This window comes from Nicotiana sylvestris, chromosome 7, assembly GCF_000393655.2.
Source record: "Nicotiana sylvestris chromosome 7, ASM39365v2, whole genome shotgun sequence".
Classification (NCBI taxonomy): Eukaryota; Viridiplantae; Streptophyta; class Magnoliopsida; order Solanales; family Solanaceae; genus Nicotiana; species Nicotiana sylvestris.
The window spans coordinates 85213609-85230327 of NC_091063.1; the positions used below are offsets into that span (position 1 = coordinate 85213609).

The 16719-nt window shown below is 34.6% G+C and overlaps 2 protein-coding genes across 3 annotated transcripts; one reads left to right on the top strand and one right to left on the bottom strand.

Moving 5' to 3' along the window:
* The first annotated feature begins 4941 nt into the window (after nucleotides 1–4941).
* On the top strand, nucleotides 4942–7380 carry LOC104232971 (probable L-type lectin-domain containing receptor kinase S.7). Its single transcript, XM_009786250.2, has one exon. The coding sequence runs from the start codon at nucleotides 5137–5139 to the stop codon at nucleotides 7150–7152; it is 2016 nt and encodes a 671-aa protein (XP_009784552.1). The 5' UTR covers nucleotides 4942–5136; the 3' UTR covers nucleotides 7153–7380.
* A 2300-nt stretch (nucleotides 7381–9680) lies between these two features.
* Nucleotides 9681–15130, bottom strand: LOC104232972 (poly(A)-specific ribonuclease PARN). 2 transcript variants are annotated; one of them, XM_009786251.2, is made up of 7 exons: nucleotides 14658–15130; nucleotides 13706–13836; nucleotides 12347–12675; nucleotides 11944–12057; nucleotides 11401–11527; nucleotides 11049–11319; nucleotides 9681–10688 (listed from the first exon to the last, which is right to left on the bottom strand). In XM_009786251.2, exons 1-7 carry the CDS (start codon nucleotides 15023–15025, stop codon nucleotides 9902–9904), a joined length of 2127 nt encoding a protein of 708 aa, XP_009784553.1. In that variant the 5' UTR covers nucleotides 15026–15130; the 3' UTR covers nucleotides 9681–9901. The 2 variants fall into 2 exon arrangements, with proteins under 2 accessions (XP_009784553.1, XP_070007078.1); XM_070150977.1 differs by lacking the exon at nucleotides 14658–15130 and having other exon boundaries at nucleotides 12347–12656.
* Nucleotides 15131–16719: the final 1589 nt, after the last annotated feature.

The following is a 16719-nucleotide window of genomic DNA, read 5'->3' on the forward strand; positions in this document are numbered from 1 at the left end:
TAGTTCCTGACCCTGAACCGATTGTGATAGGGAAATTTTTTTATAACTTGGCTAGATGCGTACAAGTGTTGTTGTATATTAAATAATAAATCTCATACCAAATTTCGTTTTTGGGAGTTTTGTTCTCATAACCAATGATTTAGCTATAATTGGAGGCATACAATTTCTGCTAAACCAACTTGGATTTAAACCAGTATTATTAAGATAAATCATCATAATTTATATTCTGGAATTGTGCTCTAATAATTTGAGCAAGCAATCTTGCAAAAACCAAACTGCAAGTTGATAACAAATGCACATGTGACCATAAAATAGATGCATCTATTAAAATCATATAATAGTAAACGGTCCACATGGCAGGTGACTGGACCCATATATATATCACCTTTTATTCCTTCCAGAAATCAAAGGATTCAATCCCAACCTTTAACTGGTATATCATGAGAATAAGCAGCACAAGAGAATTCTTGAAGAATCTTCTATTCTTCAATATGTGTCAATGTAATTCTTAATTAATTTTTCGCATCATAATTGAACCGATATGGTCAACCGGTCATGCCAATTAATATTTATTTTAGTAAATCTCTAGTTTACTTGTGGCATATGATTCCAGCATCATGCTTATATTTGTGTAGTACAAATAGAAAGAAGATCGGGTAACCTTTCATATTTACCCGGTATGATTATAGAAATATGAAGATATTCAATCTTCCTTTCATTTATAGTCTCAATATGCCAATCACTTTGACTTATATATTTGAAACTCAAAAAGTTTCTTTTGAGACTTTACAATATCAATGTCATGAATAAGTTTATTCATCGGGGTAGTAACAAATTAGTTTTTCCGGAGTTCTTAACAACTTTTGTACTATAAGATCTTTTATCATACCATTCATATGGTAAATGTCTCCTTCACGGAGAAAATTATATCATAATAAATTATCATGGTCAAAATCATCATAAGCAAAATCATTTCTTGCTTTAATTTTGCCTTTAATAACTTTTATAAGGCATGACAAAATAATATTTGGCATATCACATGTACGCGACCAATGACATATTCATGTAACCACACAATAATATTTATTCTCTTTATTTTACTCAAACCTCCCTTAGAGGTGAGTTGTGTGGTATTCATATAATCATGAATTGCATGTCTTTATTCATTGCTTTTATCACATATTGCCACATTCAACTTTAGGAATGGGTTTGCATTCTCAATGCTTATCATAAGTCACATTCTCTTCAAGGAATGGATCATAATCAGCGACGTGCTTTATTATTTTCATACCAATTTGATGGTAAGCATTGCCTTCACATTTTGAAGGACTATTTTGAGAACCCTTATTGTTCTCCTTTTATAATCATAGTGATGATTATTATTATTTTGATATTTGGAACGCCCACGTTCATTGTTCAACCACTTGTCTTCATTGAAACTTATTATGCATTGTTATCACATTCATTTCAAGAATGGAACAAATCAAGTGGGACAATTTTCATGCCTTTTCATGAAAAATATATTATTTTTCTTTAGTCATCATTATATCATCAATATGGTACATTGGGACTCAAACCCAATGTCTTACCAATATAAAGGCATGTTAGGCCATAATAAATTGAGACTCAAACCCAACTCTTATCATTATGGAGCATCAGGACTTGATCCCGATGTCTATTCCTCAATTAATGGCATAATAGGCTAAACAATATTGAGATTCATTCTCAAGCCTTAATTTCAATCACATGCCAAAAAAGTTATACACAATTAATTTGCAACTTAGCAAATCAAATTTGCTTTCTTAAATAAGTGTACAAATCTCAAATCAGCGTAAAGCTTTATTAATTATTTGTAGCATCTATATGAAATACAACCGTTTGTAGTCAGAATATTTCTTCTAAATTCTATTAGAGTTTAAAAGGATCATAAAATCATTGTCATAATATTTATTGAGTCTCTCTCAAAAATATTGTTGTTTTCGGGGTATACCCTACCTATTGGATTTGATTTAACGCCATGACTTTCCTTCACTCAATTCAACCAAGCAGTTAGTGAATAAATTTATCAAAAGTACACCATATAGATAACAACACACATATAATACTAATACATAAATTCAGTATTTATATTACCTGAAAAGTGACATTATAGGTAACAACTTACCAGTTGTAGCTTGTGCATCATTCATATAAAATACTTAAAAATGGTAAGTCAGTAGCAAGCATCAAGTAGGTCATGGATACTCAAAAATACCTCTTCTAGTAGTCATACTAATCATTGTTTGCTTTCAAATGATACGACCATAAATTATGAAGGATACTCAATAGCTGGTTTGTTTTCCAAATTTCAAAGAAGTAATTAATCAACCTAAATAAAGATGTGAAGTATTTTTTTGTTTTCTTCAAGGTGATTTATGCTTTTAATCAGTATGACCATTTTTTTTAATTCTTTTTTTGTACTATATGCAAGTGTAAAAATCCAAAAGGAAAAAAATATTCATCCAAGTAAAAGAAAATGTTAAAAGCGGCAGGACAGATTGAAGATAGTTAACACACAAATATGAATAAGACAATTTATATAAAATATCCTTGGTTGCCATGACATGCATCATATCAACAATTAACTGCTACTATGATTTTCACATATAGAACTTCGAAAATTTTATTCCATTCATGCGATATAAAAGATGTAATATTAATATGTGCTTATGTAATATAGGTGTAGTACGAAGTTGTGTGCATATGGGATTTTAGAGGAATGACAAGTATAAGATAATCATACCTTCTTACATTTCATTACTTACCATATGTAGTTTCTCTTTACATTTAACCATATGATGATATGTATAGCTTCTAATTGTAATCTTTCCGGATGTAGGAAATTTTTTGTAGATATATATACAATTGGTTAGAGACTCGTGCTGATAACGTGTTATGAAATAAAAGCAATTTAGTAAAACATGAACAAGAAATAAAGACAATTTAGTAAAACATGAACAAGAAAGAGATAGAGAGAAAGGAAGAAATTTTCTTCTTCAATTGTGTGTATTTTCCTATCTATTACAAGGTCTTTATATAGGCATGAAAAGTGAAGAAAATATGACATGGAATATGTCATTGAACATAGAAAATATGTCATTGAATATGTCATTAACCATTTGAGAGAAAGATAATGGAGGAAGAGTAGACATCCACCATATTTTGATTTTTATCATAACAAAGGGGCTATTGTTGAGTTTCTTTTTAAGATAAAAAAAGTCTTAAAAAGATGGTGAATGAGAAATAGAGGGAAAATGAAATTTTTGAGTAAAATTTTAAGTTTTCTTCTCTTGACAACGAGACATTGTCCCATAATGAAAGAGGAAAAGACTTTTGGTGGGTATATATACAATTGCTCTTCTTGTAGCTCTTAAAGAGCTAAGAAGAAGACAAGCCTCACGAAACGAAATTGAGAGCTTCACTGTCGACGTTTATACATTAACTTTCTTTTCTCCAGAATTATTATTTACAAATACAGCAAGAAATACAACCAGCAACTATCGACATATTTTGCCTTACAACTAAAAGTAGTGTTTTGAGGATCATCTGCCCCTAGTTGTTGTTGGCAAAAACAGTAACGATCATTACACGTTATCAATAAAGTGAAATCATTTCATCCCAAAAATTGGCGCAAGAGCTCAATGAAAGTGTCTCCGATTGTGTTAGTTTTTGCAGAATCAAAAATGATTTTTTTATTGAGCTCCAACGGCTCTATGAGTGTAGTATTATAGAATTTTTAGATTAAACTAATTGGAAAGTCGATTCAATAATCTCATGGTATTCAGTGTCATTGTTGATTCTCGAGGCCATTGTTCCCCAACCTTTTGGTGATTCTCTGACACAACTTTCTAAGGTTTTATCACTCTTTACTTTTCTATTCGAAGATTGTGAGTTTGATTGCTTCGACCCACGGTTAAGTTTATCTGCTAATAAATTAATTACAATTCTGCTAAGTAAATTCACTATAAAACAAAATAGTGGTAAATAATACTTGTAGGTAAAATGATAAACTCTATCAATGTTAAATTTTTTTACCCCTATTAAGGCGCATGACTTTATTACACATTAGTGTTAAATCAAAGCAACTCATTTGCAAAAAAAATAAAAATTAAGAAGTTAAAATTTCACCTAACTGAGAATGTCCAGCATATTTTTTTCACCTAGCTGGATCACTATAACTGGCCATTGAATTCATTGCAGTAGAACTCAACAATTACATTTGTTTAACATTATTCTTCGATTCTATCCTTTCAAAAGAATATTATATCTAACAATTCCATCGCCGTATACTAAAATGATCAAAAAATATTTATTAAAAAAGTTAACATACGACATATAAAAAGTTCATGCCCTTCTTTTATCCTAAAGATTATAAAAACTACTGTATAATTTTGTTTTTCTTTCCATTTTATATAAACTTTAACTATTTAAATATAATTCCAGAAAACAAAGCTCCTTGACCTATTCAAAATACTTTTCGTTTTCCTTAAAAAGATGAACCCATGATAAGTAATACAAGAAATATGCACGAAGAGAATATAGGTGTATAGGGTATACAATTATTCTTTCCATAATTTCTTTCTTTTTTGTACAGCCAAAAAAAAAACATGCAAGAATTGGTCAAACCAACGGCTTGTTTTGAATTTCATGAAGTCCCAATGATAGAGATCAGTGGGACCATATAGATTCACACTGAATAATAAATACAACTGGGTCTGTATATAATAATTACAAACATATCTAAATCCTAGATATGCAGTAGGGACCCCTCACTCCCAATATTCGTCCGCTTTACCTATATTACCGTTATAGTAAAGCTCTATTATATTCTCCTCTTTTATATTCTTCCATTTTCTCTTTCTCATTTTTTTTAAATACTTATTTCATTAAAAAAAAAAATTCTTTCTTTCTTCAAACTTAAGAGAACCGACCAAAGGCGCCTATTTTCTTAACCGTTTATACCCCATTTTCCCATTCAGATTCCCACCATCTATCTCCACTAACTCACCACTTTTTCTCCTATAGAACTTAACCCCAGCAATATGTGTAAATTCAAGATTTCTTGATAACACTTGGATTTTGTTTCAGTTGTCAACAATGAGTAAGTTTTTTTCTTGCTCCATTTTCTTCAACTTCTTGTACTGTGCACTATTGGTATCATCACAAAATTGCAGCTTTGATTTGCAATCTTTTACACTGAGAAATTTCACACTTCTTGGAGATTCTTATCTCAGAAATGGGGTTGTGGGTCTAACAAGAGAGCTTCAAGTTCCATCTTCAAGCTCTGGTTCTCTCATTTACAACAACCCCATTTCATTCTTTGATCCAGAATCTAAAAAGACTGTTTCTTTTTCCACAAGATTTGCTTTTTCAGTCAATAACATCAATCCATCTTCATTTGGAGATGGTTTGGCTTTTTTCCTTTCACCTGATAATCAGACTTTAGGTAGTCCAGGTGGTTTCTTGGGTCTGGTTAATTCATCACAATTGACCAAGAACAAGTTTGTTGCTGTTGAGTTTGACACTAGGCAAGATTTACACTTTAATGATCCTGATGATAACCATGTAGGTCTTGATATAGATAGCCTTATCTCAATCAAGACTGCTAATGTAAAGTTGGCTGGTGTTGATCTCAAAAGTAGGAATTTGATTACTTCTTGGATTGATTACAAGAGTGAGGAAAAGCAGCTGTTTGTGTTCTTGAGTTACTCAAGTTCCAAGCCTAAAAAACCACTCTTGATTGTGGATATTGACCTGTCTGATTATCTAAAGGAGTTTATGTATGTGGGGTTTGCTGCTTCTACTGAGGGAAGCACTGAATTGCATTGTATTGAGAATTGGAGTTTTCAAACTTTTGGATTTAGTCCAATGAGGCCAAGGCATAATCCCCATAATGTGTCTGATAATTCTGTGTTAGTGAAACCCCCTACTATTCAGGAAGATTCTGACAATAAACATCATAAGAGGTTAGGTTTGGGTCTTGGAATTGCTGGTCCAGCTTTCTTTTGTGCTGTTCTTGTAGCTTTTGGTTGGATTTCTTTCAAGAAATGGAGGGGCCTTAACACAGAGAAGAATTTGACAGCTGAACTTGTTACTGGACCAAGGCAGTTTAGCTACAAGGAACTGAAGTCAGCTACAAGAGGATTTCATTCAAGTAGGATCATAGGCAACGGCGCCTTTGGTACTGTTTACAAGGCCTTTTTCATGGATTCGAGCTCTATCTCTGCAGTGAAAAGATCTAAGCACAGTCACGAAAGTAAAACTGAGTTCGGGGCTGAATTATCGATCATAGCATGTTTAAGGCACAAGAATTTAGTTCAGTTGCAAGGGTGGTGCATTGAGAAGGGAGAATTACTTCTTGTCTATGACTTTATGCCTAATGGGAGTCTTGATAAGGTACTATACCAAGAATCTGAGAATGGGAATCCACTGAAATGGCCTTATAGGTATAATATAGCAGTTGGTTTGGCCTCTGTTCTGACTTATTTGCATCAAGAATGTGAGCAGCAAGTGATTCACAGAGATATTAAAGCCAGCAATATTATGCTTGATGTCAGCTACAACGCGAGGCTTGGCGATTTTGGGTTGGCAAGACTTATGGATCATGACAAAAGTCCGGTCTCGACTCTTACAGCTGGAACAATGGGATACCTTGCTCCTGAGTACCTTCAATATGGAAAGGCAACCGAGAAAACTGATGTTTTCAGCTATGGCGTGGTTATACTAGAAGTGGCTTGTGGGAGGAGGCCAATAGAGGGAGAAGGGAGTGGTCATGAAATGGTGAATTTGGTTGATTGGGTTTGGAGGCTTTACTCTGAAGGTAGGATAATTGAAGCAGCAGACAAAAGGCTAAATGGTGACTTCAAAGAGGAAGAGATGAGAAAGCTGCTACTTGTCGGTTTAAGCTGTGCAAATCCTGATAGTATGGAAAGACCTTGTATGAGAAGAGTATTTCAGATCCTCAACAATGAAGCTGAGCCTATCTTTGTCCCGAAAGTGAAACCGACGCTAACTTTCTCCACTAGTCTGCCTTTCAGTATTAATGACATTTTCTCAGACGACGAAGACAATGAGGCAGCACCAGAACCTGAGTTTGAAATCAGAGTAGATTGAAGTAAATGTCTTGTGAATTTTCTGCAATATATAGCTAGAAATTCTTTCATTTTTTCATGTCCGATTTTAATGAGAGCTGATATATACTATAGTTTTCACTATGTTTGAAATGAGGGAAGCTAACTAGCCTGAGTTCAAAGCCAATATATTGAACTCATATGCTCTTGTCCCTTTTCCTGAACTTTTTCAGTTGTTCAATCTAATCCGATTAACATGTCATTTGTTTCATCTTCTGCATCCTTTTTTTTTCCTTTAACTGCTAAGAGTAGTTATGAAAGTAGAACTAGCCGAAAACAATGTTTGAAAATATCTGCTTATTCTGGGAAGAGTTGTTCATGTAATAGTGAGCTCTTCAAGATTATGCTGGGCGGATGAAGAATGACTTCTTCTTAGTATTTGGATGACATTTGGTTTGTGTACTTGCAATGACTTGATAAGTTTAAGGCATCCTCCTTTTTTACAATTTTTAGTTAAGAAAATACTCAATAAGCAAAGCTAAATTTTTGATCACATGACCTCTCATTAATGCAATGACTTTCAGTTCAGCATCGTTTACCAGAGTACGCCATGTTAACATCAATCTTTGGTTCAGAAGATCTACTGGACATGTGAAATATTAAAACATATTTCTCTTCAATTGTATCCAAATTTCTCTGAGCCGAGGGTCTACTGGAAACAACCTCTCTATACCTCCGAGATAGCCGAGATAGGGGTAATGTCTGCGTACACTCTACCCTCCCCAGACCCCACTGGTGTGATTCTACTGGGTTGTTGTTGTTGTTGTAGTTTCTCTTCAATTGTATCAAGTTGAAAATCTCTCTTCCTTGGTATAAAAATATTTACAGTGTAATTGCTGAAGGATCAAATAAATGTGCTTAAAAGCAAAACTGATACAGAAACTTGCATTACTCTTCAAACTAGATGTCATTTTCAGTTATGTACCTGATGGGACTTTGAGCAAGCCATAACAGGATGAAGAAATATGCTGAACAAAGAAAACTATGCATCTGTGCTAGACTAATAACATTTTTGTGTAGTGTAAGAGATGTTCATTTAATTAACAGAACATGTATCTACTCTCTAGAAACAGAACATCTAACATCAATACAGTAATGACTTCTGGTTTGTGTTGTAGATTGATGTAAACAATCTGAAATATTTTTCACTCTAGGCTAATTTTTTAACACATCAAATTATATTCATTATGAATGGGAAATGTGTAATCTTTGTTGAGGATCCAAAAAGGATATTTAAGTTTCTATTGGCAGAAGAAGAGAGAGCACATTCCAACAAACAACAACATCATTTTGCTGATGGCAGATTGTGCTCTCTCTCTTCTGTCAACAGAATTACTCACTTTGAATCCTCAAAGATTAATCTTTTCACGTTCCTTCTATTCTGTCAGCTAAATATTTGATAAAGCCAAAATTATAAGCATGATCCGAACTGATATGTCCACAGACGAGACAAAACAAACAGTATATAAACATTTAGTTTATTTTCTTGCATGAGAAAAGATGATGGTTTTCTGGAAGCTCCATATGTACTGACGGTGTAAAATATATGTTACACAATCAGGTCAGTTATAACAAGTAAAAATAGCGATTAATCTACTACCACATGTTAAACTACACTGCTAGTATGAAAAATGTTTGCGCTATCTGTGCGTTTAACTTAAATCCAAATAAACAAGAGTTGGTGATGAATATGTGGGATGTTGAAGAAAGAAACAAGAGTTGGTGGAAAACTTTTGGACTAAGAGAGAAGATTATAAAAGCACAAAGGAAGAAAAGAAAATAAGCTTAGTAGCAGTAGTGAGGGGCATGAAGATGATGAGTTACATATAGCAAATTTATAGAGAAAATGAGAAGACTGTAAGAGAACTTTAATTCTGTATTGGGGTAATATTTGGAGGTTCCTTTGGATTTAGAGAATCAGCTAAAAAAGGCAAAGAGAAGAGAAGTTTCTTTTCATGTATATTTATTACAGCTATTACATTGGACAGAAGTAACCTGTATCATACTGAATTTACGTGGAATAAGTGTTCATGATAATGAACCTTCAAAGCCACAATTGATGTCATGCTTAGCTATTTCTGGTTTTAAGATAATGACTTGGTTTGATACTCAAGCATCCGAGGACTGAACATTATTCAATTCTGAAACAGAGTTTTTCTGTTCTCAACTGTAACTAGGGGTTTGGACAATACTTGGTTAAAGTTGAAAAGAAATACCCCCTTTTTTCTTCCTTTTTTTTTTTTAATAATTGCGCTGCCGGACCAGCTTACACGCATCTCGACTTATAATATTTGATGTTTGTTATTTTTAACATTTTTAGGAAAAATATAGACTATAATACGTTTACATAATAGCATTAAAAGATTCTTTAGTATCTCTTTAGGTTTATATGACTTTCATGCAGAATTTGTGTCAATACTATAGCGATGGGCACACACATTGTTACTACAAAACTGTATAGGCCCAAGATAAATGAAGAGGCAATTAGATTGATATGCTCATGAAGAAGCATTAAAATGGTAAATTGATCTTTAGCTCTTTGATAATCTCGCTTTTTTCCTTGACAGGTAGCTCTTCAACATCTACATTACAACCTCAGTATTATGTTACAGAATTATCAGCAAAAATACAGCACTATGAACCTGTAGGGATCCGGAGAAACAGATCTCTACATCTGGCCAACAGTGATCTAGATATACATGAATTTGGGCCTATAAATTTATGAAAACAATCTATTTGCTTGCCAGAGCTTCATCGATATAAAAAGAATCGGCAGATCTATCCGTTTCAGAATAACCATATGATGAACTCATCATATCATCTACTACCTCATCAAACACTCTATTTACCTGATTTCCCTTTTTTTTCCCTTCTGCCCTGGATGATGCTGTTTTGTGTTTGATACCAACAGCTTCAGCCTGATCTGCAAATAATTTCTTTGAGATGGGTGAACTGCATATTTGATGATACACATCATAGTTAGCTGCGTGAGTGCAGTTGGCATTCAGCATATCCGAAAGAGGATGCAACACTGAAATTGGATCGCTGTTCCTACTTAGAGTTTCCTTTATTTCCAGAAACTTAGAAACCAGTTCTGGCTTGCTAAACTGAATAAAGACAGCACTTTCATCCAAATGGTAGACAGAGGAAATAGAATTTGGGCCAAAGACTTTTACTATACAAGCTTTGATCTCCCTTGCTTTTAGTTTAGATGTTAATCCCCACAACAAAACGATGCTAGGAAAGGAAATCTCCTGGTACCGACTTTTGAGGTTACTCGAAGCTGAGGTGTCTGTTGTACATTTCCCAGTACTTAGATCAATGATGTCTCCACTAACCCAGCTAAGGTAAAGGCGATTGATATAATTCTGAAGCTTTGTCTCCTTGGGTAATCCTCCAGCAAGCACATGGAGGGTGAAATCAATGCCTAGATGATTGCACGCCTGTGCAAAAATGCATCCAGTCATAAATGCATCATAGCCAGCTTCGTGCTTGGCCCCTGAGTTCCAGTTCAAGGATCTGCAAATTAACTTAAATTAGAGACAGGGATCATTCATTCTGATCTCATAAATTGAGATACAGAGCAAAAGATTTAAGCAACAAGGGTGCTGAAAGAAGCGAAAGATTTTCTTCACAAGCTAAGGAAATATACCAAAGAGGCAAAACAAACACAGTTGATAATGTTGATGCAAATCAATGGTAAAGTGAAACATCAGAGTCAAATGCATGCAGGAGCTAAAGAAAGATATTGTGTAAAAGATGTAAATCAAAATCAATGGTCAAGCTAGAAACAGCCAGGCACATGGTAAGCACATATAAAGTAACAAAAGAGCATCATGTTGATTCAGTACCAAGAGTTGAGTAGAATTGGTAGTAAACCTTTTTTCATCTACTTGAACCTCCACCTCTACACACGGTCTATCAGCCAAACCAGAAGTTTTGACACCTAAAGCAATTTGAGGACAGATAGAGACAAACGCTCTGGATAGTGATGTGCTGCTTTTATTCACTCTCTGTTGAAAAACACCGTTTGCATTCAAGAGTATTTTGGTGTCAATTATGCAAGGGAAGTACTTCTGAATGGAAGACACATAGTCCTCAGCAGTCAAAGGTAGTGTACCAATGAATTTACTGTATATATGTGCCATATCTGCATTGATTGCATAAAAGTGTTAAGCAAATCTTGCAATAGAAAAAGTAGCTTTCCCATAAACTGAAGAGATTTATTTACCAAGAAAGCAATTGTGTCCGACAATCAACTTCCGCTCCGAGGAAAGAAGATCAATAACATGTCGAAATCCAACAGCAGATTTGACCTTTATTTCCGCTTCTTTACGAAGGTCTTCCTTCACCTCTTTCTACTTGATGTTAAGACATGAATAGATATGATGAGATACAGTCAAGGTACTGATCAGACAAGGAATCACTTACTTTCTTTTTCTCTCATCATTATACGCTTTATCTTAATCCGAGGTGATTTTAAAGAACTCTTTCGGGAAATGGAACTCAAACATTATTTACTCACAGGTTTCCACTTAATTACTCATCCCATTTAGATAAATTATCATAAATAGTTAATAAGGAGAATAGATCCTCATATTGGCAAAAATGATACCAATAATAACAGCTACTAAACAAAGAAGGTTATAACTAGTACTTATAGACTTTCAAAAACTGGAACGTACCGCAATGGTCACAAATGTAATCAATGTGTACATATCATGTGATGTTTCAACAAGAATTTTCTTTATGAATCAAAGCCTTTAGGCCTTACCATCAGTAGATCCTTGTCATCATTGGAATCTGTATAGACAATCAATTGCTGCGGAGATGTTGCTTCGCCAGCTACTCTGACATAGGCTAGATCTTTGAAATGCTTTTTAGTGACCTGGATTTTCCAATTCACAAAGTCAATCATCATCAGAGGACAATAGCATATCAATAAGTATAACCATATACTTTAGCACTCCTCTCATTTCTGGGGAATAGCCAAGGAACAAAGAAAAGGTATAACTGATACTATTAAATAAAAAGAATGCATCCACTTATACAAACTTTTAGACAAAAAACAAACACTAGATAACATTGGAAAAAAGAAGATGCGCTCACAGTCTCACATCATAAGTTGATCCTAGGACAAAAAGAAAAGAATGAAATGGAAGAGAAGAGCTTGTTACCGATTTAATCACCCTTAGCTGGCGAGAAGTAAACCCACTAAGGGCAAGGGCTGGACGGGTCTTGAAGAAAACCATTTGAAATCTCTGGTTTGGATCAGTTGACATTTGTTTAATTTCAGAGCTACTGCTTCCCTTACTTAACAAACTAGCATGCCATTCCCTTATTGTGTTCTTCATTCTTTCAGCAAATAGAACATCTGCCATCCTAACCAATGGAAACTCTGCATCTTCTCTCAAGCCATACACGGAATCCGATGATTCATCCATGAATGTTGAACTTATACGTTCCAGTGCTTCCTCTTCTTGGCTTCTGGATAAATAAGAGACTCCTGAGATTACATAGACGTGTAAAATCTCAAAAATGAAAGCAATGAAGAGATAACTGAGCTAGCTAAAAAGAAATTCATTGGGTGCATAACTCTAATATAAATCTAAACAGTGAAAGTCTCTGAAAATTTAAAATCAAACTTAACAAAGTATAACAGCTCACCAACCAAAACCATCTATGTTTGACAGCACATCAGTTCACCTACTTGGAGATGAAACTAATGATATTTGCAGCCTACCACTTACAGTGGTAGCAAAGAGACTAAAATGTAAAACGTTCTATTTGATAAAGCCAATTCTATAGAATGCTTCCAGTGCAAGATGGAACATAATGTATCCAAATTGCAAGAGAAAAACAATGACACTCAAAGAGACTGCCCATCATAGGTAAGTCAAACTACTTATATAATGAGGGGGCGGGATGTGGAGTTAGGAACTGATATCTCAATAGACAACTCTTAAGTTTGCAGTCCTTACGTTCCGTCACAAACTTTTAAAAGAATGTATCCTGATGCTGGATGCATCAAAGGAACTTTATCCAATAAATGAATTCTATACGTTGTTGTTCTTCTGGGTAAAATACAAATTAACGCTAACATTTAAAAAAGTTGACATGGGTTTGCTGGTATTCATGATTTAATGGTTTAAAGTTTAAACCTTTCTTTCAAGTTCCAGCCAACGAAAATCTAGTAAGTTGACAACGTTAAAAGCCAAAAGATAGCAAAAAACCTAGTATGCTTTTGTATACTAAAAAACTCAGGATCAATGCCGCAACTTCAGTCAGAGCCAAGTTCAGTCAGTACATTTGATCTTAAACAAAGGCCGAGAAAGGTATAGGTTCAGCCAGTACACTAATGTTCCAACTATCCTTGTGTAACTCGTGTGACTCACCTCGTATGACTCAGACAAGCCGATGCAGACCCATATTTGAACAAGGCTGACTAGCAGTTAATATAAAGTTTCCGAATCGCAAAACGTGCTATAATCTCATTAAGTTGTCCAAGAGAAGAAAACAAGGTGTTAAGGAATTACCTTCACGTATGCACACATTGAAATCAAACTGGTATTTTGCCAGAAAATCAAGTGAGGCTGTCTGGCAAAGGAACTCACAGGATTGGTTGCTACCAGGGATTTCTTGCCGTGGGAATATATAAAAGTTATGTCTGCCAAAGAGAAATCAAAGCATCAGATCTGAGAGGTGGAATATAATATTAACTGATGAAGACAATCTTCGCTGCTTTCTCCCCTTAAAAGAACACGTTTTTCTCTTTTTCCTTCTTTTAAAAAACAAGTATTATTTACCAGTGGCGGACGCAAGTAGTTGAACCCGCTTCACCAAAAAATAATACTGTGTATATGTATAAATTACAATTAAAGCTGCGTAAATTTTGTATAAATATTTTATTTGAACCAACTTGACGACTACTATTTTACGACTAAAGTTATGTACTTCTAAGATTGAACCTGCTTGCACAAAATCCTGGGTCCGCCACTATAATTTACCAGTATGGCAGTATCGCAATGTGAGCCCAAATAGAGCTGAATTGATATAGAAAATGCAATATGCAACATCTCTAAGTCAAACAAAGTAGGTCGCTGCTCAATTAGGTGATAATCTATATTTCACCAAAAGCAAAAGAAACAAACCTTGCATTTCACCAAAAGCAAATGAAAACAAACGTGTAGCTACTATTTTGAATCACTAGCTTAGAGCATATTTCAATACAATACCTTATCTTTTATCATTCAAAGAAACAAACTTTGCATTCTGAAGATACTGAAAAACACTCACAAAAGAATCAAAGGATTTAAGTAATATACACTATCACTATAGCGTTAATTACAATGTCTATTAATTAATGCATATCATAAAAATTACATGTAATTAACTTAATCTTGTAAAAAAAATTACGCTTTTAGTGCACATAACTTAAACTCAATTACATGTAATTAACTTAATAGAAATGAAAGAACGAAGACTTACGGATGCGCGAGAAAGGATTTCTTGTGAGAGTCCCAACGGAAAGGACAAATGCCGAACTGAACAACGGCGAACTTCTCGGCGGAGTCCTTAACTTTGAGGTAACGAATATCATATCGGTCGAAGTCGAAGGAATCTCTCCAAGGAGCGCTGGTTACTCCGGTCATTTCCAAATCGACAGCGACGAAATCGGCGTCGCGTACAAGACCTCGTAGGTCATTGAGAGCTGATTCGAAGTTCGATTTGGTAACATTTTTGAGCGCGAAGGAAGAGGAAGAAGAGGAAGAGAGGGCGCGGCGGCGCGAAGCGAAAGAGGTGATCGGAGCGTGGGATATTTGGATTAGGGGTTTCAACATACACTGTTTCTTCATTCTATGTTTAGTCCTTCATCGCGTAGCAGCTTCTTCAGGACTCGGGGGGCATGGGCACCAAGGGTTTACATTCCCAGGAGCGAAAAACGACTAGGTGCGTGTGTGTTTTCTATTCTTTCCTAATTTGTTGTTTGGAAATTGAAACAAATAAAAGAAAAAAAAATAAGTATCTTCTTATTTGTTTGAGTGAATATCTTTTTGATGCTTCATATTTGTGTTGTATAATAATAATGATATTATAAAATAACAAAAGAAAGTATTGAAGAGAAAAGTAGAGAAATAATTTTATTGATTTTGAGATGAATTACAATGGGATAAAACTATTCTGTTTACAGGAGAAAAACGACTTATCCACAAAGTAACAAACTCTCTAAAAAATAGACATTAACCTAAAATACAATTCTATTAATAACACTCACCCTTGAATGTCTATTCAACAGATAATGTGTCTCGTCAAAACCTTAACTAAAATAAAACCCAGTGAGAAAAAACTCTAGTGAATGAAAAAGAGTACACAGGTTTAGAAATACGCCTTTTGGTTGACTCGTTAAAAACCTTGCAAGAAAAACTCAGTGGGACAAAACCTTGTAAGAAAAAAGACCACAACGCGTATTAACTCCCCACGACGAGAGCATCAATTCACATCTTTGAGCCTTCGCATTACAATCTTGTACACTAACTTCTTGAAAGTTGACGCCGGTAGAGATTTGGTGAATAAATCAGCCATATTATCACTTGAACGAATCTGTTGCACATTGATATCACCATTCTTTTGAAGATCATGTGTGAAAAATAACTTTGGTGAAATGTGTTTTTTCCTATCTCCTTTTATGAATCTTCCATTCTTGGTTTATGCATGTTGCATTGTCTTCATATAAAATCGTTGGTAGTTTGTCACACTTCAAACCACATTTTTCTCGAATAAGATGTATTATAGACCTCAACCACGCACATTCTCGACTTGCTTCATGAATAACAATTATCTTAGCATGATTAGATGAAGTAGCCACAATTGATTGCTTGGTCGATCGCCAAGATATGACAGTGCCTCCATATACACATTGCCTATTTGAGATCGAGCCTTGTGTGGGTCAGATAAATAACCAGCACTGGCATAACCAACAAGATCGCGACTGCAATCGTTGTCATAAAATAAGCCCATATCGGTATTCCCTCTTAGATACCGCAATATGTGTTTGATTTCATTCCAATGTGTTTGATAAGACATTAACTGAAAAGGTTTTGTTGGGCCTTGTTGTATTAGCAAGATACATTAGTGCACCAACTGCTCTAAGATATGGTACTTCAGGACTAGGAGTGGCAAACGGACGTGTCGGGTCGGATACGGATAAATTATCCGACCCGACCCATATTTAATACAAATAAAAAATGGGTTAATCGGATAATAATATGGGTAATCATATTATCCATGACTTCTTGCATATGATCAATTTTGAGAGAATTCTTAGTCTCTCTAACTTGAAGAACCTCAATTTGAGGCTTTATAAATGTAAAAGTTAGACCCATTGGTTATCCATTAATTATCCATTTTCTAAATGGATAATATGGTTCTTATCCATATTTGACCCATTTTTTAAAAGTTCATTACCAACCCACTTTTTAGTGAATAATATGTGTGGTTAACTATTTTCTTTTAATCATTTTGCCATCTCTATTCAGGATTAAGAAGCTCT